General features: G+C 37.4%; 1 protein-coding gene and 1 pseudogene across 1 annotated transcript in view; both read right to left on the bottom strand.

Annotated features, from left to right (window-relative positions):
- The window catches only part of TMTC1 (transmembrane O-mannosyltransferase targeting cadherins 1), a 219,893-nt gene that overhangs the window by 14,206 nt on the left and 183,090 nt on the right, over positions 1-22,597 (bottom strand). Inside the window, 5 exon segments of the mRNA XM_074194798.1 lie at positions 10,322-10,444; positions 11,178-11,315; positions 14,251-14,395; positions 15,701-15,836; positions 18,335-18,437. Of these exon segments, the coding sequence (XP_074050899.1) occupies positions 10,322-10,444; positions 11,178-11,315; positions 14,251-14,395; positions 15,701-15,836; positions 18,335-18,437 (645 nt within the window).
- LOC141493577 (small glutamine-rich tetratricopeptide repeat-containing protein beta pseudogene) lies at positions 3,976-10,301 on the bottom strand (annotated as a pseudogene).

The following is a 22,597-nucleotide window of genomic DNA, read 5'->3' as shown; positions in this document are numbered from 1 at the left end:
ATTTTAATGTAGAAGAGTACTCTCTGCTTTTCAGTTGTTTTCATTATAAGTTGTAATAACAGCAGTGGTACCAATACTAACTAATACTACAGATTCACAGAACTGAAAAGGAATCTGAGAGATTGTCTACTTCAGCCTCACTCTGATGCTTACAATATCCCTAATAGGTGCTTATCTAACCTTTGCTTAATTTTCAAAATGACCTGTTCTACTGTAAGACAGTTCTATTAGAGAAAGCACATATATTGAACTAAAATTTATCTTGCTGTAAATTTGATTCTTTGGTTCTAGTTCAATTTTATTGGTTTTTTTGTATCCCCAATACTTAGCATAGAGCCTGAGTTTAATAATCTTGTTGCCTACCTGCCTGCCTCTTGTTTGGAACCATACAGAATGTCTACTCCCTTATTCCAAAGGGTAGTTTTTCAAAAATTAAAAGGTAGTTATGAAATATCTCCTTTTTTTCTTCAGGGTTTCTAACAAATATCTTTCTTGATTCCTTACCATTCTGGATGCTCTTCAGTTTGTCAATCAGATATATAGTCAGTGTGAGAACAGCAGATTTTTAATGAGATTATTATTTGCCTTGATCTGCACACTGTATTTTTATTAATATGGCCCAAGATTACATTAGCTTTCTTTTTTAAAGTAATGTTGTCACTATTTTGTCATATTAAATTTCTGATCAACTAAAAATTTCCAGTCTTTTTTGAATGTCTCATTATTAAGTATGCTTTAATTTACTTTGTTCTTATACAACTGATTATTTTGAAGTTAAGTGAAATGTTTCATGTGGAACAGGGTTAAATGTCATTTATTTTGGGCTTATTAGTTTACCTTATTATCTTACCCTATCTAGATTTACCAAAAGTAATAACAATAAGACAGTAGAAGCAAAACATTGTTATGACTAATAAATTTTATCCTCATGAGGATTCGTCTTTATATATTCCATAGAAAATTAAATAGCTCAAATAAGATTATATTTGTAAAAAGCACTTTAGAAACTTTAAAGCATTTTACAAATGTAAGTTACTATAATGATGATGATTTATCACCTTCAGTACTTAAGGAAATGCTTTACATATGGTAGGTTTTTAATAAATCTGTGTTCAATGGAATGATAAGAAAACAAATTTGAATCAGGATTTTTTTTTAATATAAATTTCCAGAAAATACATTCTAGGACCAGATATAGTACATTTGCTATGTCTGATAGGCCATATCAAAATCATTAAGATTATTCAGTCAATGTTATAAACTTTTTTTAAGGTATGAATAGTTTAGTTCTGTATGTGTATCTGTGTATATGTGTATGTATGTATGTAGCAAAGAGATGGAAATTTATCTAAATTATACATGGGTTATAATTTGTTGTTGTTGTTGTTGTTTGTCCTTCATTCTCAAAGGCAACCAGAGCATCAGGGAGGTGATGTCATGACATGCAAGTGATTAGACTTAAGTGAGGGAGGGCTATGCAAAGTCATCACTTTCTCTTCCCCAATTATTTGGGTCTATTGCTTAGATATGGATTTGGATGACTGGATATGGCCCTGGAAATAGTGTGAAATCTTGGTCTTTTTGAGCTAAGGTCTTTAACAAGTCTGTTTGACTCAGCAATCCATTCTGTGATTAGGCTAGATTTAAAAAGTTAATTAAAAAAAATAAATCTGGGAGGGAAGACCTTTAGGGTTTCTGGCCAAAAACAGAAACAACTGCTCTGACCCAATCAAGATCCAAACAATGACTAAGTGGGGTTTGGCCAGGGACCTATTTTTGGTCATTCAATTAAAGTCATAATGATTTAGAGCTTGTAAACCCTTAGTGGGGGACTTTCCACAGAAGAAGTTTCAACTGTCTAATCAAAGATTATTCTTGAATTCAGGTATATTTCTCTCTGTGTTCATTTGTATGTGTCTGTACACTGATAAAAATGTACCTATACCCAGACATATTTTTGTTTGTAAGAAGTGGCATGGAAAAGGGGATAAAATGTTTGGTTTGTAAACAGATCACTAAGTTCTTCCCCTGAAAATTTAATTCTACCCTTGAAAAACTAAGTGTATGATTATAGTCATACCCAAGCTCAATGTATCTCAAGAAACTTTCTAGAATTTATCTAAATTAGATAAGATTGAAATCTGTCTTGTTGGAGGGGCATCTCATACCAAGAATTTTCTCCATTGATAAAATCAAAGAACTTTCATATATAGTAATATATTTATATTTGTACTTAAAATTGTTAGAATATGTCAAGTTACCATTATTTCAACTAAAAGGGGTATACAATAAAGGTTTAATATTTCACTAAAAGAGGAAATCAGTTTGAGTTTAGGCAGAACGAAAAGGCTTTTTAGGATGGAGGAGGATCTTGAATTGAGGCTTGAAGGATTTGTATTATTCAAATAAGCAAAGAAGAGGGTATATAAGGTGCTTATGGAAGAGAGAATAGCAAGATCTGAGCCACAGAAACAGTCTGAATATTCAAGATATGGTTTTTTTGACTATATAAAGATTTTTTTCTTTTTTTGGTATAGTGAGAAAGGAAAAAAATGTACTTCAGTCAGCGTTCAGATTCCAATGGCTCTGTCTCTGGGATGAGTTGCCTTCTTTATCATAAGTCCACCAAAGAAGTTGCTTTAATATTTTTCCCACAGTTGCTATCATTAGCTGTATTTCCCTTCACTCTATTCCTCCCTACTCTCATCTATTCCATTCTCTCCCTTCTTTCATCCTGCCTCTGTCCAGAAGTGTTGTATCTGAGTATGCTCTCCCACGATCTTCCCTCTCTTCTATGACCTACTCCTCCCCTTCCCTCCCCCCCATTCCCCCTTATCCCATCCCTTTCTTCTCATTTTTCTCTAGGGTAAGATAGATTTCTATACCCTATTAAGGGTGAATGTTATTTCCTCTCTGAGCCATTTCTGATGAGAATGAAGGTACACTCATTCCACCTTGCCTTCCCCCATTCCATTCCACTGTAAAAGTTTTTTCTTGACTCTTATGTGAAATATCTTAGCCCGTTCTTCCTCTCTTTTTTCTTCCTCCAAGTACTTTACTTTTTTATCCATTGACTCCATCTTTTTATTATATTACACCATTATATTCAGCTCCTTCCTGTGCATTGTCTATATATGCTCCTTCTAAGGTTCACATGAGTTATCAGTATTTTCTAGTTCAACATCATTAAGTTCCTCATAGTTAGTCCTTCTCGTCCACACACTCTATGGTTCACCTGAGTCCTGCATTTGGAGTCCAACTTTCTGTTCAGCTCTGGTTGTTTCAATAGGAAAGTTTGAAAGTCCCCTGTTTCACTGAAAGTCCATCTTTTCCCCCTGAAAGAGGATGTTCAGTTTTGCTGGGTAGTTAATTCTCAGTTGTAAACCAAGATCTTTTGCCTTCCAGAATATAATATTCCAATCCTTACGAGCCCTTAATGTAGATGTTTCCAGATCCTGTGTAATCCTGACTATAGAGCCATGGTAGTTGAATTGTTTGTTTCTGGCAGCTTTTAGTTATTTTCTCTTTGGCTTGGGAGTTTTGGAATTTGGCTATAATATTCCTGGAAGTTTTTCTTCTGGGATCTCTTTCAGGAGGTGACTGATGAATTTCCTCAATTTCTATTTTTACCCTCTGCTTCTAGGATCTCAAGGAAATTTTGCTGCATTATTTCTTGAAAAATGAAATCTAGGCTCTTTTCCTGGTCATGACTTTCAGGCAGCACAATAATTTTTAAATTATTTCTCCTATCTGTTTTCAAGGTCAGTTATTTTTCCAATGAGATATTACACATTTTCTTCTAATTTGGGTTTTTTTTAATTTTCTAAACAGATTTATTCTTAAAGAAACACACCAAGGGTTTGCTCTTCATCCCATTTCCAAGCAGCAATGTTAAAGTGGTGCCCTTTCTTTCTTTCACCCCACCCCCACCCCCCACCCCCAGCTAACTACAGGAAACATGTCAGGCCTATAAAACCATTCACATTGTAGTTCTAGGAGATAAGTCTCCCATCAAGTCAAGAGTGTTCTTCAGTGCTTCTGCTGAAGAATCTACTTCGGACATGATTTCTCAGCTGCTCAATGCGATCAGGATTCTGTTGCTGTATCTGTTGAGCAAACTGCTGTCCCGCTTGGATGAGGCTGGACAGATCAGTCAGGCCTCCAACTCCAGCAGCAGGACTTCCAATGGCATTGGTCATCATTCCTGACATGAGTTGTTGAACTTGAGGATTCTGCATTAAAATTGCTGCCATGCTAATGAAGGCTGGATTGTTGATCAAACTAGCCATATCAAAGCTTAGTCCTGTTCCTGTAGGACTGGCCACCTCCCTTAATTTCTGCTCTGCTATTTTCAAATTAGACTTATAAGAATCGTTTTCTGGGTCAAGATCCAGTGCTTTTTGATAACTTGTAATTGCTTTTTCACATTTATTCATGGCAGTAAGGGCCAGCCCCATTCTTCCATAGGCTTTGCTGTACTTGGAATCGATTTCTATTGCTCTCTCACAATCCTTTATTGCATCTGTGTAGTGACCCAGTTTGCTTTGGGCTGCAACCCTGTTGCAATAGTAAACTACATTATTTGGATCCAGTTCTATGGCCTGTGTATAGCAGTCCCCTGAAGCAGCATAATTTTCCTCCTTCATGTGGTTATGACCTTCATCCTTCAATTGATCTGCTTTCCCCACATCTTCAGGCAAAGAATTTGAAAGTGGCAAAATGTCATTCTTACAGAAGGAGTTTGAGAACATTTCTGTCAGCGTCTGTGATACAGCAAGGCTGTATCTTCTGGGCTGACCTTGAAAACTGTTTCTAAGCACTTCCAGGCTTTCCTGTTCATCTGAAGTGTAAGTATCTATCTGGCTTTGTTCCCGCAAGAAATGGATAACTGCATAGACTAAATGCTTGATGGATGACACTGTCCAAGTATAGACAATGGTCGCTTACCCTGCCAGAAGGACGAACGGTGAGGATGCATGCAGCTCCCGGGTCTGGCGCGTGGGCATGGTGTGCAGGGGGGGGGGCCAGGCACAGCATGGGGCCGGGCCCTAATTTGGGTTTTTTTTAAAAATAGTTTTATTTCTTTCTGATTTCTTGCAAAATCATCGGCTTCCTTTAGTTCCATTCTGCATTTGAAGCAGTCATTTTCTTCAGAGAACTTTTCCAGCTGGCCAATTATGCTTTTTAAGGCATTCTTCTCCTCATTTGCCTTTTGTGTTACTTTTTCTATTTGGCTTAAACTGGTTTTTAACATATTATTTTCTTTTCCTTTTTTTCTTTTTCTTTATTCTTATTTTGTATAAATAATTTTTATACATTACTAAAATATTCTTGTTTAAGAGTAAACATAATACCCCCCAAAAAATATAGACCCACATGAGCAATAAAGGGGAGAGAAAAAATTAAAATTAAAATAATAATAATAATTATTATTATTATTGTAGGTATGGCCAGGTGGCACAGTCGATGGAGCACTGGCCCTGTAGCCAGGAGCACCCAAACACAAATCCGACCCCAGACACCCAACAATCACCCAGCTGTGTGACCCCGTGCAAGCCACCCCAACCCCATTGCCCTGCAATGCCCCCTCCCAAAAAAGGACCCAAAATAAAATAAAACAGTAATAATAATAGTAGGGGCGGCCAGGTGGTGGACAGAGCACTGGACCTTCAGCCAGAAGTACCCATGTCCAAATTCAGCCTCACACACCCAACAATCACCCAGCTGTGCGGCCCCAGGTAGGCGACCCAGCCCAATTTGCCCTGTAACACCCCCCCCCAGAAAAAATAATAATAATAATAAAAAAAATGTGCTTCAGTTTGTGTTCTAACACCACCAGCTCTGTCATGGGTGGATCACATTCTTTATGATAAGTCCACCACAAAAATTGCTTCCATATTTTTCCAGCATTGCCATTGCTGATCACAACTCCCTCCATTCGTACTTCTCTACTACCATGTACTATATTTTCTCTCCTTTCATTCTGTCTTTGCTGTAGGGTAGCTCAGTGGTGCAGCAGACAGATCCCCAGCCCTGGGGCCAAGAGGCCTTCCAATCCCAGCCCCTTGCAAGAAGTTAAAAAGAAAATGTGTTATATCTGACAACTCTCCCCCCATGGTCCATCCTCTCCTCCATCGCTCACATCCCCACCCCTGCCTCCTGTCCCCCTTCTCTCCTTCTTACTCCAGAGGTCTATAGCCCATTGAGTATATATATATGCTGTTTCCTCTTCTAGCCACCTCTGATGACAGCAAAGATTCCCTCATTCCCCCTCGTCTTCCCCCCTTTCCACATCATTGCAATAGCTCATTGTAATAAAGAAAAATCTTATTATATGATATATCTTAGCCTATTCCTCCTCTCCTTTTTCTTTTTCCCATTACATTTCCCTTTTATCAATTGACTCCATTTTTACACCACAATATATCTTCAAATTCAGTTTTCTCTTGTGCTTCATCTATAAAAGCTCCTTCTACCTGCTCTATTAAATGAGAAGGTTCATATGAGTATTATCAGTATCATTTTTCTATACAAGAATACATGCAGTTCATCATCATCAAGTCCCTCATATTTTCCCCCTCTCCTCCAATCTCCATGCTTCACCTGAGTCCTGTATTTGAAGATCAAACCTTTTGTTCAGCTCTGGCCATTCCAACAGGAACATTTGAAATTCCCCTGGTTCACTGAAAGTCCATCTTTTTCCCTGGAAGAGGACATTCATTTTTGCTGGGTAGTAGATTCTCAGTTACATTCTAAGCTCTTTTGCCTTCTGGAATATTATATTCCAAGTCCTATGAGCTTTTAATGTAATTGCTGCTAAGTCCTGTGTGATCCTGACTGCATCTCCACGATATCTGAATTGTGTCTTATGGCTGCTTGTAACATTTTCTCTTTGACTTGAGAGTTCCAGAACTTGGCTATAATATTCCTGGGGGTTGTTTTTTGGGGGGGGATCTCTTTCTCGGGGAGATCGGTGGATTCTCTCCATTTCTATTTTGCCCTCTGCTTCTAGGATATCAGGGCAATTTTCCCGTAGTAATTCTTTGAAAATGATGTCAAGGCTCTTTTCCTGGTCATGACTTTCAGGTATTCCAATAATTTTTAAATTATCTTTCCTAAATCTGTTTTCCAGATCAGTTGTTTTTTCAATGAGATGTTTCATATTTTCTTCTAATTTTTCATTCTTTTAGTTTTGAAGTATTGTGTCCTGATTTCTCCTAAAATCAGCAACCTCCCTCAGATTCCATTCTTTATCTGAAGGATTTGTTTTCCTCAGAGAGCTTTCTTATCTCTTTTTCCATCTGGCCAATTCTGCTTTTTAAAGCATTCTTCTCCTCAATAACTTTTTGAACTGTTTTATTCATTTGACCTATGCTGGTTTTTAACATGTTATCTTCAACATTTTTTTGGATCTCCTTGACTAAGCTGCTGACTTCATTTTCATGTTTTTCCTGCATCTCTCTCATTTCTTTTCCCAATTTTTCTTCTATCTCCCTCACTTGATTTTCAAAGTCTTTTTTGAGCTCTGTCATAGCCTGAGTCCAATTTCTGTTTTTCTTGGAGTCTTCAGATGCAGGAGCTTGTACTTACTCATCTTCATACTGAGTGTTTTGATTCTTCTTGGGATCACAGGAAAAGTATTTCTCAATGGTGTTCCTCTTTTTTCTCTGCTTACTTATTTCTCCAGCCTGTGCCTGGTTTGGGGGTATTTCCTGAGCTTTTGAGTATTAGTGGGACACCCCCACAATGATCTCCATGTGTAAGGCTCTGTCTTCCCTCTTGGTCTGGGAAAGACCATAAGCGCATCCCTCTGCCATGGGTCTGAGGTGAGGGGGCCCTGCTGTTCTATGAGGGGCCTACAGGATCTGAATGTGGTCAGAACCCCAGAGTCCTGTTGCAGGGACAGAGGACAAAGCTTGGAGGTCTCTCTCCACTCCCCTCCCTAGGCTCAGCACTCATGCCCTGGGGGCTCCTGCTTACCAGCTTCTGCTTCTGGTTTCAAGGATCTGGGCTGCTGCAGCCATGCTGCTCACTGTGTTCCCTAAGGGCTGGGCTTCACGTGCTCACTCTGGCAGAGGTACCCCTGCTGATTCCCCAAGTTGTGCCTGGTGCTCCCCAGGATGTAAATCAGGTAACTGCCATCACTGCTGTGAGCTGCAGCTCCTAGCACCCTGGGGCTGCCTCCAGGATGTTGAAGTTCCTTTGCTCTGGTGGGCTGCTCCTCCAAACCCATGGAGCAGAGCCTTTCCACTCTTTTCCAGGTTATCTACCTTGGGTTAGAGTACTGCCTCACTGGATCCCTCTGTGGATTCTGTCTCTTTAAAAGTTTAGTTAGAGTTCTTAGTTTATAAGTTTTGAGCAAGAGCACCTAACAGATGATCCTCTCCTGTCACCATCTTGGCTCCACCCCCCCCCCCCCAACATACTATTTTCTTGAGGTTTTTTTGTGTTTCTTTCACCAAGATGCTGATTTGGTTTTCATGATTTATCCGTATTGCTCTAATTTACCCTCTCAATTTTTCCCCTACTCCCTTAATTGCTTTTCAACGTCTTTTCTGAGCCCATCCATAGCCTGAGCTCATTTTCTATTTCTCTTGGAGGTTCTGGATACCAAAGCTTAATTTTGTCATCTTCCAAATTTTCCGTAGGACCAAAGTAATTTTCTATGGCAAGATTCTTTTTTTCCTTTTGTTTGCTCATTTCCTCAGCCTTTGACTGATTTAACACACTTCCAAGGTTTTGGGATACCCCACTGGGACTTTAATTCCTACAAGACTTATGAGAGGCTTTGATTACTTTCTTGCCTGTGCTCTGATATGTGTACAAACACAGGCATTCTCCTCTGCCTTGGAGCTGTGGGGAGAGCTCCCACTCAGCTAGGGTAGTATGGAAGCCCAAACTGCAACCTGAATTTGGGTGTGGGCAAACAGCAGAGTCCTGCCTCAGGAAGAGCAAAGGAACCTCTGCAGTTTCCCCTGACCCCCTTACCAGTCTGTGTACTGTGCTCTGGAGGTGCAGATTGGCTTCCCCAATTCCTGCTGCAAGTTCTCATCACAGGGCTGCTCTGAGGCTGGTGCTCGCTTTGCACTTACTTTGGTGTGGTGCAGTTCTCTCACCACCCCTTCAAGTTGTTCCTGGTGATACTGGGGCCAGGAGGTCTGCAAACCAGGTGTCCCTAGGAATCTAGGTACTCGGCCTGGCTGTGCTGTGCTGCAGTTGCGGCTGTGGCTGTGGTTGCTGCTGTACTTGTAGCACCTTTTTTCCAACCCCCAGTCCCTGAGAAACACACCTATCCTGTGGAACTTCTAAGTTGTCTTGGGCTGGGAAATTGTATCACTCAGTCTTTCTGTGGGTTCTGCCCCCTTAAATTTTGGCTAGTCATAATTTGAGGGCTTTTGGAATTTTGGGGAGAACGAGTTTCCAGGAATTTCTACCTTCATGTGATCATCTTGGTTCTGCCCCAAGACATGTTTATGGGATTAAATATACTAATCTGATTGTACTATAATGTTCATGTAACTAAGTAATTATAGAAAAAGTTGGAAAGGTAGACCAAATTCATGACCAAATTATGGAGGTTCTTGAAGGTCACACTAAAGATAAAGATGGTCAGAATGATGACTCTTAGGTACTAGTAGATCCTCAATTATGATTTTTTCAAATGGCTTCATTTATGCCAATTATCCTTACATATATACAAATGTTATATATTATATTTAAGACAAGAAATGGGAATAATATATTTAGAAATATTTCTCAATATGTTTGACAGGAAAAGGATCAATAAGTTCAATTAGTCAGGTGAGTGCATTTTTTTTAAGGCAATGGGGTTAAGTGGCTTGCCCAAGGCCACAAAGCTAGGTAATTCAGTGTCTGAGGTCGGATTTGAACTCAGGTACTCCTGATTCCAGGGCTGGTGCTCTATCCACTGCGCCACCTAGCCACCCCAGTGACATTTCTTAAGCAAAATAATTATAATTAAAATTTTATGCTCTTAAAAACACTTCAAGTATTTGAAATTACATCAGTAATTCAGATCACAATCTTCTATGATTTAATGGGTGTTTTCTAATAATTACTATGACTGAAATACCCACAAAACCCTATAGCCAGAATGATGAAAAGCCTCTACACACTTATATAGAATATGAAAAACAAATTTACCCTTTCAAAAGACCTGCACATAAAACCTTTCTAATTTAGGAGGACCTGCCAGAGCTGGGGCTGACACTGCCTCCTGCATTGAAATGGCTCATCAATATTAATTCATGATAATCACTAAACTCAAAAAAATCAAGCATCTTGGCTTTGTTCAACACACCTCAAATGCTTTATCAAGAAAATTTTGTTCTCTAAGTTGATTTCCTTTTGTGAAAAAAAGCTCAGATATGACTTTTGGGTCCTTTGGCTTCAGTTGGAGAGCTTTATCTATTGCTGCCAGTGCCTAAACAAGAAGGGGAAAAAAAGAATTTTAGAAAGAATTCTATATTGTAAAAATTCACTTAATATAACTTACTATTTATGAGGCAATTGTTTGGTACTATATAGTATAAAGAACATCAAAAGACTCAGATACTAATTGTAACTTTGCCACTGAGAAATGTTCAACTCTTCTCTATACCTCAGTTTCCCCTTTCTTATTTTGTGCTACTGCACCATCTAAATTTCTGTAGGTCTTGCCACACTTCAAAGGTAAAAGATGACAAGTAAACAGCTCCAAAAGTATCCTTACAAATGTCAGGGAAAACCAAAGTAAAGTCTCTAGCATGTTGGTTTTCTGGAGAACTTATTAGAGAACATGAAGAAGAGTCACATAGGTTAAACATGAAAACTTGCAATGTCCATAATTGTACTTTGCATCCAATTTTGCTAATCAATATTATTTTGAGAATGAAAATAAAAGTGAGCTAATAATGTAGAAGGAGTGTTAGTTTTCTAAAGGAAAAATGCTAAGTCCAAAGCAATATTTTTTTAAAGATATAAATTGTATTATAACTTATCATAGAGGCATCTGGTTTAAAATTATGTAAGATACTGAGTGATATAAGTAACTAAAAGAATTCAACTTTTATTCATGTTTAAATTTAAAAAGAACTTTATCCAGTTACCTACTCTTACTAGTGGACTCAAAGAATATTTAAAAACAAAAACAATACGTTATTCAAGCACCACAATACCTTGGGATAATGTTCTTGCTTGCTGTAGATTGCTGATAATAGACGATAACATTCCAGGCATCCAGCCTCTTCTGACACAATATAATTGGTCATTTTTTCAGCTTCTTCTGTCTGCCCCATCATAGCTAAAACCTGAGCCTAAAAAACAATGGCAATGCTTTTTTTGTAATGTTCTTTGGAATTTCCTTTCAAATAGATTTTTTTACTTACTGCATTTCCCCATGTATAAGATGCATCCTTTTTTGAAAAAATGTGGGGTCTTAGAAACTGGGAGTATCTTATACAGTGCTTATAGATTTTTTTACTTGCATTTCTAGCTTTTTTTGAGCTTGTGTTTGTGCTCATTATTTTGTATTTGTTACCTGTATTTTAGGTAATGTTTTGTTATGTTCTGCCCAGAAAGGGCTCAGAAAAAATTTTCATATAGTGCTGAATTCAAGTTAAAAGTGATTCAATGGGGCAGCTAGGTGGTGCAGTGGATAGAGCACTGGCCCTGGAGTCAAGAGTACCTGAGTTCAAATCCAACCTCAGACACTTAATAATTACCTAGCTGTGTGGCCTTGGGCAAGCCATTTAACCCCATTGCCTTGCAAAAACCTTTAAAAAAAAAAAAAAAGGAGCCAGTTTGCAAAAGTGAATGGAAATCGTGCTGCTGAACATAAATTTGGTCCTCCTCCAACAAGCAATCAGAGAATGGCTACAGGAAGAAGAAACCCTCCTGAAAATGCCCCAGCAGAAGTAGTCCATGAGAGGCAAGGCAGCTAAATGGCTTTAGAGAGAGAACTGAAGTGATGGATTGAAGAGCAAAGGGTAACTATAACTCCTGTGTCCACAAAGATGGTTCAGCAGGAGGCCCGAAGAATTGCTGATGAGAAAGAAATGACTGATTCCAAAGGAGGACACAATTGGTGCATCAATTTCATGAAACAGAATGGACTAAGTATGAGTCCATGCACCAGACTTGCCCAGGGAGAGCTTGTGGTCAACTCCAGACCAGAGCACAAGCAGGAGAGCAGTCAGAGACCCTTCTGAGATAGTGATTTGCCATCAAACTCAGATAAGGACAAGCTAATGGCTGGAAATTTTGACAGTGATGAGTTGTATGAATTTTATGATGAATAAAACTTGAGTTAATATCTTTATGTAATACATTTTTTTTCAAATTTCAGGCCCCCAAATTAAGGTGCATCTTATACATGGAGAAATATGGAACCTTAGGCATTTGGCATATATTAGCAATGTTTTGGTTTAAGGATATTCAGGAGATTGTCTCCTGATATTGCTGAATTAACTAATTGATAGTCTCTGGTTATCTTTTTATGCCTTAGATGGTTGGTAAGGAACTTCTGCCAAAGGAGCCCTTTGAGGATAAAAGATTTTTTTACCTAGACTCCCAGTTGTTTGTTTGTTTGTTTTTTTAGGTTTTTGCAAGGCAAATGGGGTTAAGTGGCTTGCCAAGGCCCCACAGCTAGGTAATTATTAAATGTCTGAGGCCGGATTTGAACTCAGGTACTCTTGACTCCAGATTCATTTGTTTGTTGCCTTAATGAGTAGGAAGAACAAAGATAGATGATTTGGTTATGAGTAACTTTGTTGAATGAATTCTACCCTTGGTAGCATTTTAATATCTGAAGAGAAAAATAATTAAAATACTGCAGATATTTCTTGTCCAAAAGAATGCCACTAATTGGGTCAAACACATATTGTTCATATTTTTATCTTATTGGGATTTAATAACTGACTGGCACACTAGAATTTGTTTATAGGAACAAGAATTCCCTCTCAGTCATGAGAATGATTTAGGACAATGAAGCTCCTTGAGCTGCAGGACAGGGTTGAGTCATGCTTAGAAGTTCTTGGATGGATACGCATGGTCTGCAAGAGAGGAGAGAGAAAGACTAGAGGGGCTGAATGGCAGTAGGAGTTGTGGGTGGGCTTCCAGCTCCCACTGAGAAGCAAAATGGAAAGAATCAGAGATAGAGTCAGTAGGCAAAAAATACAAAGGGCAGAAGAGGGCAGAGGTGTGTCACAGAGATTGAGATGATGATGATGATGATGATGATGATGATGATGATGTCGTCTTTCATTCTCTAAGATCAAAACATCAGGGATCTGATGCCCTGACAAGCATGTGAATTGGATTTGCGTGAGGAGGGCTGTACTAAGTCACCAGCCTCACCTTCTCCTACAGAAACATCTGGGGTTTGGTGGCCAGATAATGAATCAGGATGACTGGAGATGGCTCTAGATGAGAGGCAACCTGGGTTAAATGACTTGTCCAAGGTCACACAGCTAGTAAGTATCCAGTGTCTGAGGCAGGTCTTGAACTCCTGTCTATCTGACTCCAAGACCAGTGTTCTATCCACTGCATCCCCTAGCTGCCCTGAGACTGAGATAGGCACTGAAGCTCAGAACAGAGTACTAGGACTGAAGTTATTGGTTTGACTTACTTCTTCTAGGCGGTAGAGAAGATCACCCAAAAAGAATACTCTTGCCCCAACTTCCCCTCAGCATGCCTGTCCAGTAACAGACACAGTATGTTCACTTCTTTTAACTAAATATTTTCTCATATCCTCATTTTTGCCTCAAACATACATGAAGAAGTCAGAAATTAATTAGAGATAAAATTTTTAATTGGTCAGTGAGCTAAACCTAACTTAATATTAGGAATTTCCTAGCTGTGGACTTTAAGTTATTATGGTCTTGTTAATGATATTATCTCTGATTTAAACACTATTCTTTTTTAAAAAATTTTTATTCATAAAAATAAAGAAAAGCACCAAGTATACTCCAAGAGCAATTGTATTCTTTCTAAGTCAAAAGGCTCATTAGTTCTGAGCAAAAGCTGTAGTCTCTCCATAGTATCTGCTACTGCTCAGTTCTAGTAATCTCTGTTCCTTTCTCTTAGTTTTCTTTCAGATAGTATTTTTCTCTTTAAGAGCTCCCAAGTGTGACTCAGGTTTGCCTTCTGGTTCCCCATTTCCTCAAATTCTTTGAAGAACTGAATTTGTCCAATTCCTAGTTGTTAATCAGTTCTTAAACCTCTCTTGCCTTTGAATTCATTTGTTCTTACCAGGGCCAGCTGGATTTCCTTGATGGAAGGCTGAAGTGCTGCAGCTTGACGGTAAATCTGTAATGCCTCTTCATATCTGCCAGTGTTGTAATAGAGTGCTCCCAGGGGGGACAGTATTTCAACTGTTTGGTTTATAACCAGGGCCCTAAATGTTAGGAAAGAGCAAAACATCTTTTTTTTTACTTTGATCCTTTCCTGGATTTGTGATCTGTGCAGACAGTCAACCCTTCAAACTTCAATCTGGGTGATTCTTGTCCACGTTTCAAGGAATGGAGAGGATTACCTTTCTCAAGATGCTTTGTTTAGATTTTATGGTTTCAGTTTGCATCAAGACAAAGAAGTACAGATAATCAATTGCTGAGAATTTGAGTCAAACCCACTGTGGTCAGGCACAGAGCCAGGAGTTAGCAATACAAAGTCAAAAATGGAAACAAATTCTGCCCTCAAGAAGGCATATAAACATGTTTTTCTTTTAATAAATATTATTTAAGAACACATTATGGAGGATCTTTTCTGGGGGAGCAATGGATTTGTGTTGAATCATCTGCATGCATCTGGATTGATTTAAAAAAATATATACATATGTATAAATAGAGCTGATTATTGGGGGTCTGTGATTTCAGAAATATAGGGACTACTCCTGGAACATTTCACCATCTGATGTAATCATGCCACCAAATATAGACAATATATGTTTGAGTGTTTTCTTTAGAAGGCTACAATGCTATTCAGCAATTCACGATTTGAGCTGATAAGAGAATTGACAGACCATAGCTATTGTCTTTTCCTTAACAAATTCAAAGGTGATGGGTGATGTAAAAGGTTGTTAGGGAAAGCCTGGTCAATGTTTAGACTTCTTTCTGAAAGATCTTCTAAGTAGTATGGAAAAGAAAGAAAAAAATGCCTTTTAGTAGCTGAGTCTAGGGAAGCTCTGATTCATTAAATGGTAGAACACCACATAGAGGTTTTATATTATACTTATTTTGGCACATCTTCTGCTGAAAGGATTTTTAGATCTTTTTCAGAAACTCTCCATCCCTACTCATCTTCCTTTTAAATCAAAGATGGGAATACTGACAGTTATTTGGCTAAGAGAAAAACTGTACAAAAGTTTAGGTATGGTCCTTCTGCAAACAAAACTCGAAAAGTCTGAGAAAAGAAATAATTAACACAACCAATTTCATTGATTCATAAATACATGTTGAGATGATATCTGCATCCCACTGTTATCCTCTGGAATGACACATATTAAATGTAATTCATCTCTTTTCCAGGTGTCAATTGCTCAAACCTTTATACAGCTGTCGTTTCTTCTTTCCCAGCATTATAAAGGGATAAGTGTTAGGCAAATAGCTAAAAACTGAAAGTTATTCTGAGGAACTTCAAAAGAATTGTGAATGTTTTATTTCAGGACAAGCTGGAACTACTTTTTTTTGCCTTACATGCTTACCGTTTGTACCATTCCTCAGCTTCTTTGTTCTTTCCCAAAGACCTGTAGAGTCTACCAAGGTTAACCATGGCCACATGATGACGTGGGCTAAGTTGGATGGCTTGTTGGTAGTGGTACATTGCACTTTCTGGAGCCCCTGAAATCAGGGAAGAGGTCGCTGAGACTTGTATATATCCCTGTAGTTGCCAGATACTTGAATAGTTTAATTTTTCTTCTAATTTTATAATTAAATTGATCAATATCAATTCAGCAAACTATGTACCATTCTGCTTCTTTTCCTTCCTGATGCCTGGTTTGGATATTATTTAACAAAGTTGCAGAATATTTTGAAAGCAATTCATTAGCATCTCAGAATAGGCCAAATGATAAAAAAAGGCACAAAAAATTCAATGAAGAGAAGAACTTCTGGAAAAGCATAATTGGCCAAATGAAAGAAGACATACAAAAACTCACTGAGAAAAATAGTTTCTTAAAAATTTGATTTGGACAAGTGGAAGTCAATGACTTTAGGAGACATCAAAAAATAATAAAACAAAATCAAAATAATGAACAAATAGAAGAAAATGTGAATTATCTCACTGGAAAAAATTAACCTGAAAAATAGATCAAATAAGAAAACTGAAACTCAGATTGTTTAAGTCACTTAATCATGATTATGTAGTTGGTAATGCCAACCTTAGATCTTGGGCACTACAATGGGAATAGCTGTGAACTGGAAATTTTGAAATTCACTCTTATGTGTCAGAGATCCAGGGTGCAGTGAGATGGGGAACTAAGCAGAAAAATGTAGGGAGGCCACCTGCATAGTATACTGAGAAAGGAGAAAGTTCAGAAGAAAGAAGCAATAGTTTGGCTCATACTCTAGACTTAGAGAGAGGTCTCATTTCTAGCATCTTAGACTAACCTCCAGAGGAACAACCAAGAAAGAAATCCTAGGCCAAAGAGGAGCCTACAATTCTGCCAATCTGACCAACATAGCTATCTAACTGGTTGATAGAAGTTGAGTCCAGCAACTATCAGCTCTTGCATAGACCCAAATCCAGGTCAAGAACCTACAGAATTCAAACAAAAAGGATAACAAACAGAGTTTGTTCTGGAGCAGACCCTTAGGTAAATACTGTCCCCATAATAATATAACATAAAATACCACAATGAAGTAGAAGCAGGATTATTCCAAATCTTTTCTCCAGAAGTGACAAAGCTAATTCTAACATTAAGTCTGAAATCAGGAAGTAGGTTGAAAGATTCCATTCACTATGTCACCTAGCTGCCACACTATTATGAAGGCACGGACACTCAAAACATAAACACAGAAGACAAAGACTCTTATGTAAGCAATCACATATAAGTAATGCCTCAGACAAAAGTGTAGCTTGAGCACAAACTCAACTAGAATTCCTGAAAGATATGAGGCAAGATTTTTTAAAAAGAGTTAATTTTTTTTTTGGTTTTTGCACAGCAAATGGGGTTAAGTGGCTTGCCCGAGGCTACACAACTAGGTAATTATTAAGTATTTGAGGCCTGATTTGAACCCAGGTACTCCTGACTCCAGGGCCGGTGCTCAATCCGCTGTGCCACTTAGCCTACCCGAGTTAATTTTTTTTAATGAATGAAATGTAAATGCTTAAGGAAAAAACTTGAAATGAGAGCTGTGATCTCTTTTTGGGGGAGTTAACAGCTTGGTTCAAGATCTGTATCCAAGCACAAACAAATGATTAAGCCATTTCTATAATGTACATCTTATAAAGACAATAAAAATAATGTGTCATGACTTGTTTGAGGTTTTGTTTCTATAGTAGATTTGAAGGGCATTTCATCAGTATAAAATAACCATTGTGGGTATATATGAAGTTGAGGGTAGACTGTTACCAAGCTAACAAGACTACTTCCTATAATAGTCTCATGGGATTTTCCTAAAGATTGAAATATAAGAACTGAACAAACTTGACTCCTCTAAGTTTGTAAGAACTAGAAAAATTACAATCTCAGGGTACAATACGGCCATCAACACTCCAAAACACAGTCAAGTTCAGTAAATTTTGTTTCTGAGATATTTCTCATGCAGTGCAATCTTGGTAACACGTCTTCCAGGTATCAATAAGGAAGCAGGATTTCACCCGTGAATAAAATGCCAATTCAGTCCTAATAAGTTTGTTTACGAAAAAGTAAATGTTTACTTTTTATCTTAAACTGACAAATATGATAAAATTGTTCAACACTGATATTACTAAATTATACAGCATTGAGGGAAGTAATTGAGAGTGCCCCAAAAGGGGGAAGAGAGATTTCAAAGGACAGAATCAAAGAAAGTTGTTTAGATTTTACAATTTACCTGAGCAAAGAAAATATCTATATCTAAATCCACATCCACATCCATTCATCTATATTCATATCTATATCTATAACAGAGTTTCTCTATGAAAATGAAACTTCAACATTTCTTGGAGCAGCAATTGGCTGGACTAGCATTGAGGCAGATAACCAACACTTTCTGAAGATAATCAAAGAAAGGGCTAGAGAGAACGTTACTGCCATTAAAATGAATAGCTTGCCCTAAAAAGGTAGAGAAATAAGTTAAATTCAGCCTGCTTTCTTTGCATACAAAATATCAATATCACATGTAATCCTACTTACCAATATCTACTAAAAAAACTCCATAGTTGTTGTGTAAGTCAGAACTCTCTGGACAGTTCTTAATTCCTGCCTGATAAACTTCTTCAGCTTCCGGAAACAATTCCTTTCAAGGAAAAAGCCAGAAATTAAAAAAATCAGTATTAAAATTACTAGTGTCAAAACCACTAACATCATACTTTGATGACATAATGAGCTGAAGAAATGACTCTTGGTTCTTTTTTTTTTAGGGTTTTTTTTGTTGTTGTTTGTTGTTTTTTGGCAAGGCAATGGGGTTAAGTGGCTTGCCTAAGGCCACACAGCTAGGCAATCATTAAATATCTGAGACCGGATTTGAACTCATGTACTCCTGACTCCAGGGCCAGTGCTCTATCCACTGAGCCACCTGGCTGCCCTCTGACTCTTGGTTCTTAAAAACTATGTCATCAAAGTCTTAAGGTCACTAATAAATTGGAGAAGTTTCAAACATGATCTAATAAGAGAACTCCCCTATGGGAAATTTAGAGAGGTTTATTGCTAGAAAATTGGTATCACCAAAGATGATCACTGATACAGAAAACTACAGAACAATTCATGGTTGAACCCTGATCTTTGTGAGTTACTTTGCCTTTCTAAGATTTTTCTGATTTATAAAATAAGGTATTCAAATTTAGTGACTTTTAAGATTCCTTTTGATTATATGTATTTTTAAAATTCAGAAAAACTTAATATGAGCAACTTAAAACAAGTCAAAGAATAATAAAATGTTAAGAACCTAAAACTCACTCAATAGACAATCAACTTTTAAAAAGGCAGTAATTAGAAAATAGAACATCAATAATACAAATTTATCTCTTCAAGTATTCAATTAATATTTATTGAGCACCACAAGATATTGGTTTCAAATTAGGATATAGAAGCTATCAGTTACTGAAGTAAGAGATAAGACATTTGATATCAGAAGGGATAATTTCCAAATGTCACTATCTCAAATTAAACTCCCACTAAACATGCAACCACCAGTATCTATCAACAGAAATAACTAAGAGAGAGTGATTATACATCTTTTGATTTTTCTCTCAGTCAGGGAGGTAAAGCAAAAGAGAAATAAGGAAGCTAACTAAACAAGGAAGATGGATAACCATCTTCTGAATGATCATAAATTTACTTTTCCTAATACTATTCTAAAACGTTTGATATCTTGCATTTTATATTTCCAACATTTTACCTGGAGTTTTTCCTTTTCTCTTCCCTATATAATAATATTTTCAATATTTTTTGGTCTCTTTTTACCAAGTTGCTAATTCTCTTCATAATTTTCTTGCATCACTCTCATTTCTTTTCCCATATTTTCCTCTACTATTTTCTGTAGTTCATCCAGGAATTCTTGTTGAGTTTGTGTCCAATTTGAATTGATCTTTGAGCCTTTTTTTGTAGTTACTTTCACGATGTTGTCTGCTTCTGAATTTGTCACCACAGTAGCCCTTATTGTCAGGTTATTATTTTTTGCTTACTCATTTTTCCCAGTCTATTTCTTGACTTCTGTTTTATGCTAAAGGTTGGCTCCACTCACCATCCCAAGTTTCAAGCTTTTTTCCTTCTGTTTTCAGAACTCTTTCTGGGGCTCTGCAAATTTTTGGTGCTTCTAAGGTGACATGTCCTGGGAAGGGTCTTTTCTGCCCACCTCCACAAATGCTTCTCTTGGCATTTGAATTCTAACGAAGTCCCCTGCTATGCTAGTCTTCTGTAACCACAAGCACTGGGACTCCTTTCTATCCTACAATGTCTCTGGGTTCAGTTCCTAAGGCTACTGCTGCTGCTTTTGTTATTAACTATTGTTTACTCTGAGGGCCTTCATTGGTGATGCCACCTTATATGCTCCAAGTTAGCTCCACACTTATATCACAGATATATCTTGTGATATACACATATCTCCTAAGTCTTCTTTGGTTGCAAAAATGTCTCAGTCTGATCTTTTGTTGACTCTGCCACTTCAGAATTCAATTAAACATATTATTTTATAGTTGCTTTAAGGGGAACATTGGGATAAAATGGCTGGGTTGCTGCCTCTATTCTAATATCTTGGCTCTACCCTGTGTATACACCCTGCGTATATCCTTTCTAACTTTATTATTGTTATTATTATTATTAATTATTATTATTTGGCTAACAGATCCTCCAATGTCTTATTTTATTTCAGTCTCAAAACTAAGTCTTACCTGGTCTTCTACAAAGTTCAACAACTGTGTTAAATATATGACCTCATTTCTGCTTCCTGCCCCTACTTTTTCAATGAATAAATGCACTAAGAATAGATTTTTCACCTAGAAATTTAGATCTCAATTTCTATTTTTCAGTCTCCTCTTTTTCAGTCAAACAATTTAAGTCAAACAATCATCAAAGTGAGGAGGCAGATCAAAGATGGTGTAGAAAAATCTGTAAAGGTGTCTGGTCTCTCCTGTTTCCCTAAAAACAACTTTAAAATAAACCTTAAAAAGAATTCTAGAGTGACAGAACCCCCAAAAGAATGGGATCAAACAATTTTCCTGGCTGAGATAACTTAAAAGAATTATGGGAAAGGTCTGTCTTACTTGGGTAAAAGGGAAATATAGCATGGTACAGTACAGGAGGTTCCTAGCACCAGGACAGGTCAGAAATCCAGGTCACTAGGTCTCAGCACCAGAAAGGCCCAGATGTAAGGTCTACAGTCCCAGTGTAGCAGGTGAATTGCCATCCCCCAAATCCCTGGTACAACAGGCATAATAAACTGGGTCAAGATAGCACAGTGAGCAAACCACAGTCCTGGAGGGCCAGAGCTAGAAAACCATATGCAATGACCCCTGCACTCTAGGAGCAGAGCTCAACTTTAAAAGTCACTAAATAGGCTGTAAAATGAGGGAAAGAAAATAAATAAACAAAAATCCCTAACCATAAAAAGAACTAGGTGTTATTATTATTCTCATTTTACAGATGAGGAAACAGAGACAAACAGAGATTACCTGACATGCCTAGGGTCACACAGTTTAAAAAGTTACTGAGACCAGATTTGAACTCAGCTCTTCCTGACTCTGGGCCCTAAGATTTACAAATAGGCTTTCTCATCATAATTTGGTGAAGTTTAAAAGAAATAAATGGCATTCTGAGTTAGAGTTAATTATAGAGGAGAAAGCAGAATCAGACAGGTATGAGTAGGACATGTATACAAATTTTAAAAAGAAGATAGGAAGAATAGTTTATGAAAAGATTATGGAGAACCTTCAATGACAAAATGAGACAATCTGATTATTTTCTGCAAAATCCTGAGAGTAATGATTTTTGAGCTATGTAGTAAAAATAATGAAAGCAGCATTTAGAAAGATTAGTCTGGACTTTATGCATAAGGTGGATTAAAAGAAGGACCACATTAACAACGGGGAAATCAGTTGGAAAACTACTAGAAGCATAGACTTTAAAGAGGCTGAACTAATCAATAGTAAAAGGAATGGAAAGCCATTTATGGGTGCAGATATTTTCATAGAGAAATTAATGGAGGACAGCAAGGTGGTGAAGTGGATAAAGAACCAGGTCTGGAGTCAGGAGGACCTGAATTCAAATCTAGCCACAGACACTCAATAATTACCTAGCTGTGTGATCTTGGGCAAGTAACTTAACCCCATTGTCTTGCAAAAAACAAAAACAAAAAATTAATGGGGATATGGTAACTGTTTGGATATAAGAGAAAAGTTTAAAGAGAAGGAAAAAATCATATATTCATAAGGTTGAAAGTTTGGAATACTGGAAAAACTGGGCTATGAAAAAAAGAGGTAAGTAAGGAATAAGCTATAATTTTTAGGGGAGGGGGAAATATGAAGAGTGAAGTTTATACTTGAAAATTTCATTCTTAGAAATATTCTAGGGCAGCTAGGTGGTGCAATGAATAGAGCACCAGCCCTGGAATCAGGTGGACCTGAGTTCAAATCTGGCTTCAGACACTTAATAATTACCTGTGTGACCTTGGGCAAGTCACTTAACCCCATTGCCTTGCAAACCCCTCCACCAAAAGAAATATTCTATAGCCTATTTTCTCTTATAAATTCTTGGAACAACCATCCTTACAGATAGTCCTAATTAATGAAATTTTTGAAGTTAGATAATAATCAGCAAAATATTTGGAGCTGTAGCAAATATTCCAATTCAGTAGACATTTATTAAGTACCTTATATAGAAAAAGTAATACACATGGTTACCAGAGAAGATACTAAATTTTAAATGAAGTATTGTTCCTGCTCACATGAAGTTTATAATTTA

The sequence above is a fragment of the Macrotis lagotis genome, chromosome 7 (genome assembly GCF_037893015.1).
Source record: "Macrotis lagotis isolate mMagLag1 chromosome 7, bilby.v1.9.chrom.fasta, whole genome shotgun sequence".
Classification (NCBI taxonomy): Eukaryota; Metazoa; Chordata; class Mammalia; order Peramelemorphia; family Peramelidae; genus Macrotis; species Macrotis lagotis.
This window is presented reverse-complemented; position numbering and strand designations above follow the sequence as displayed.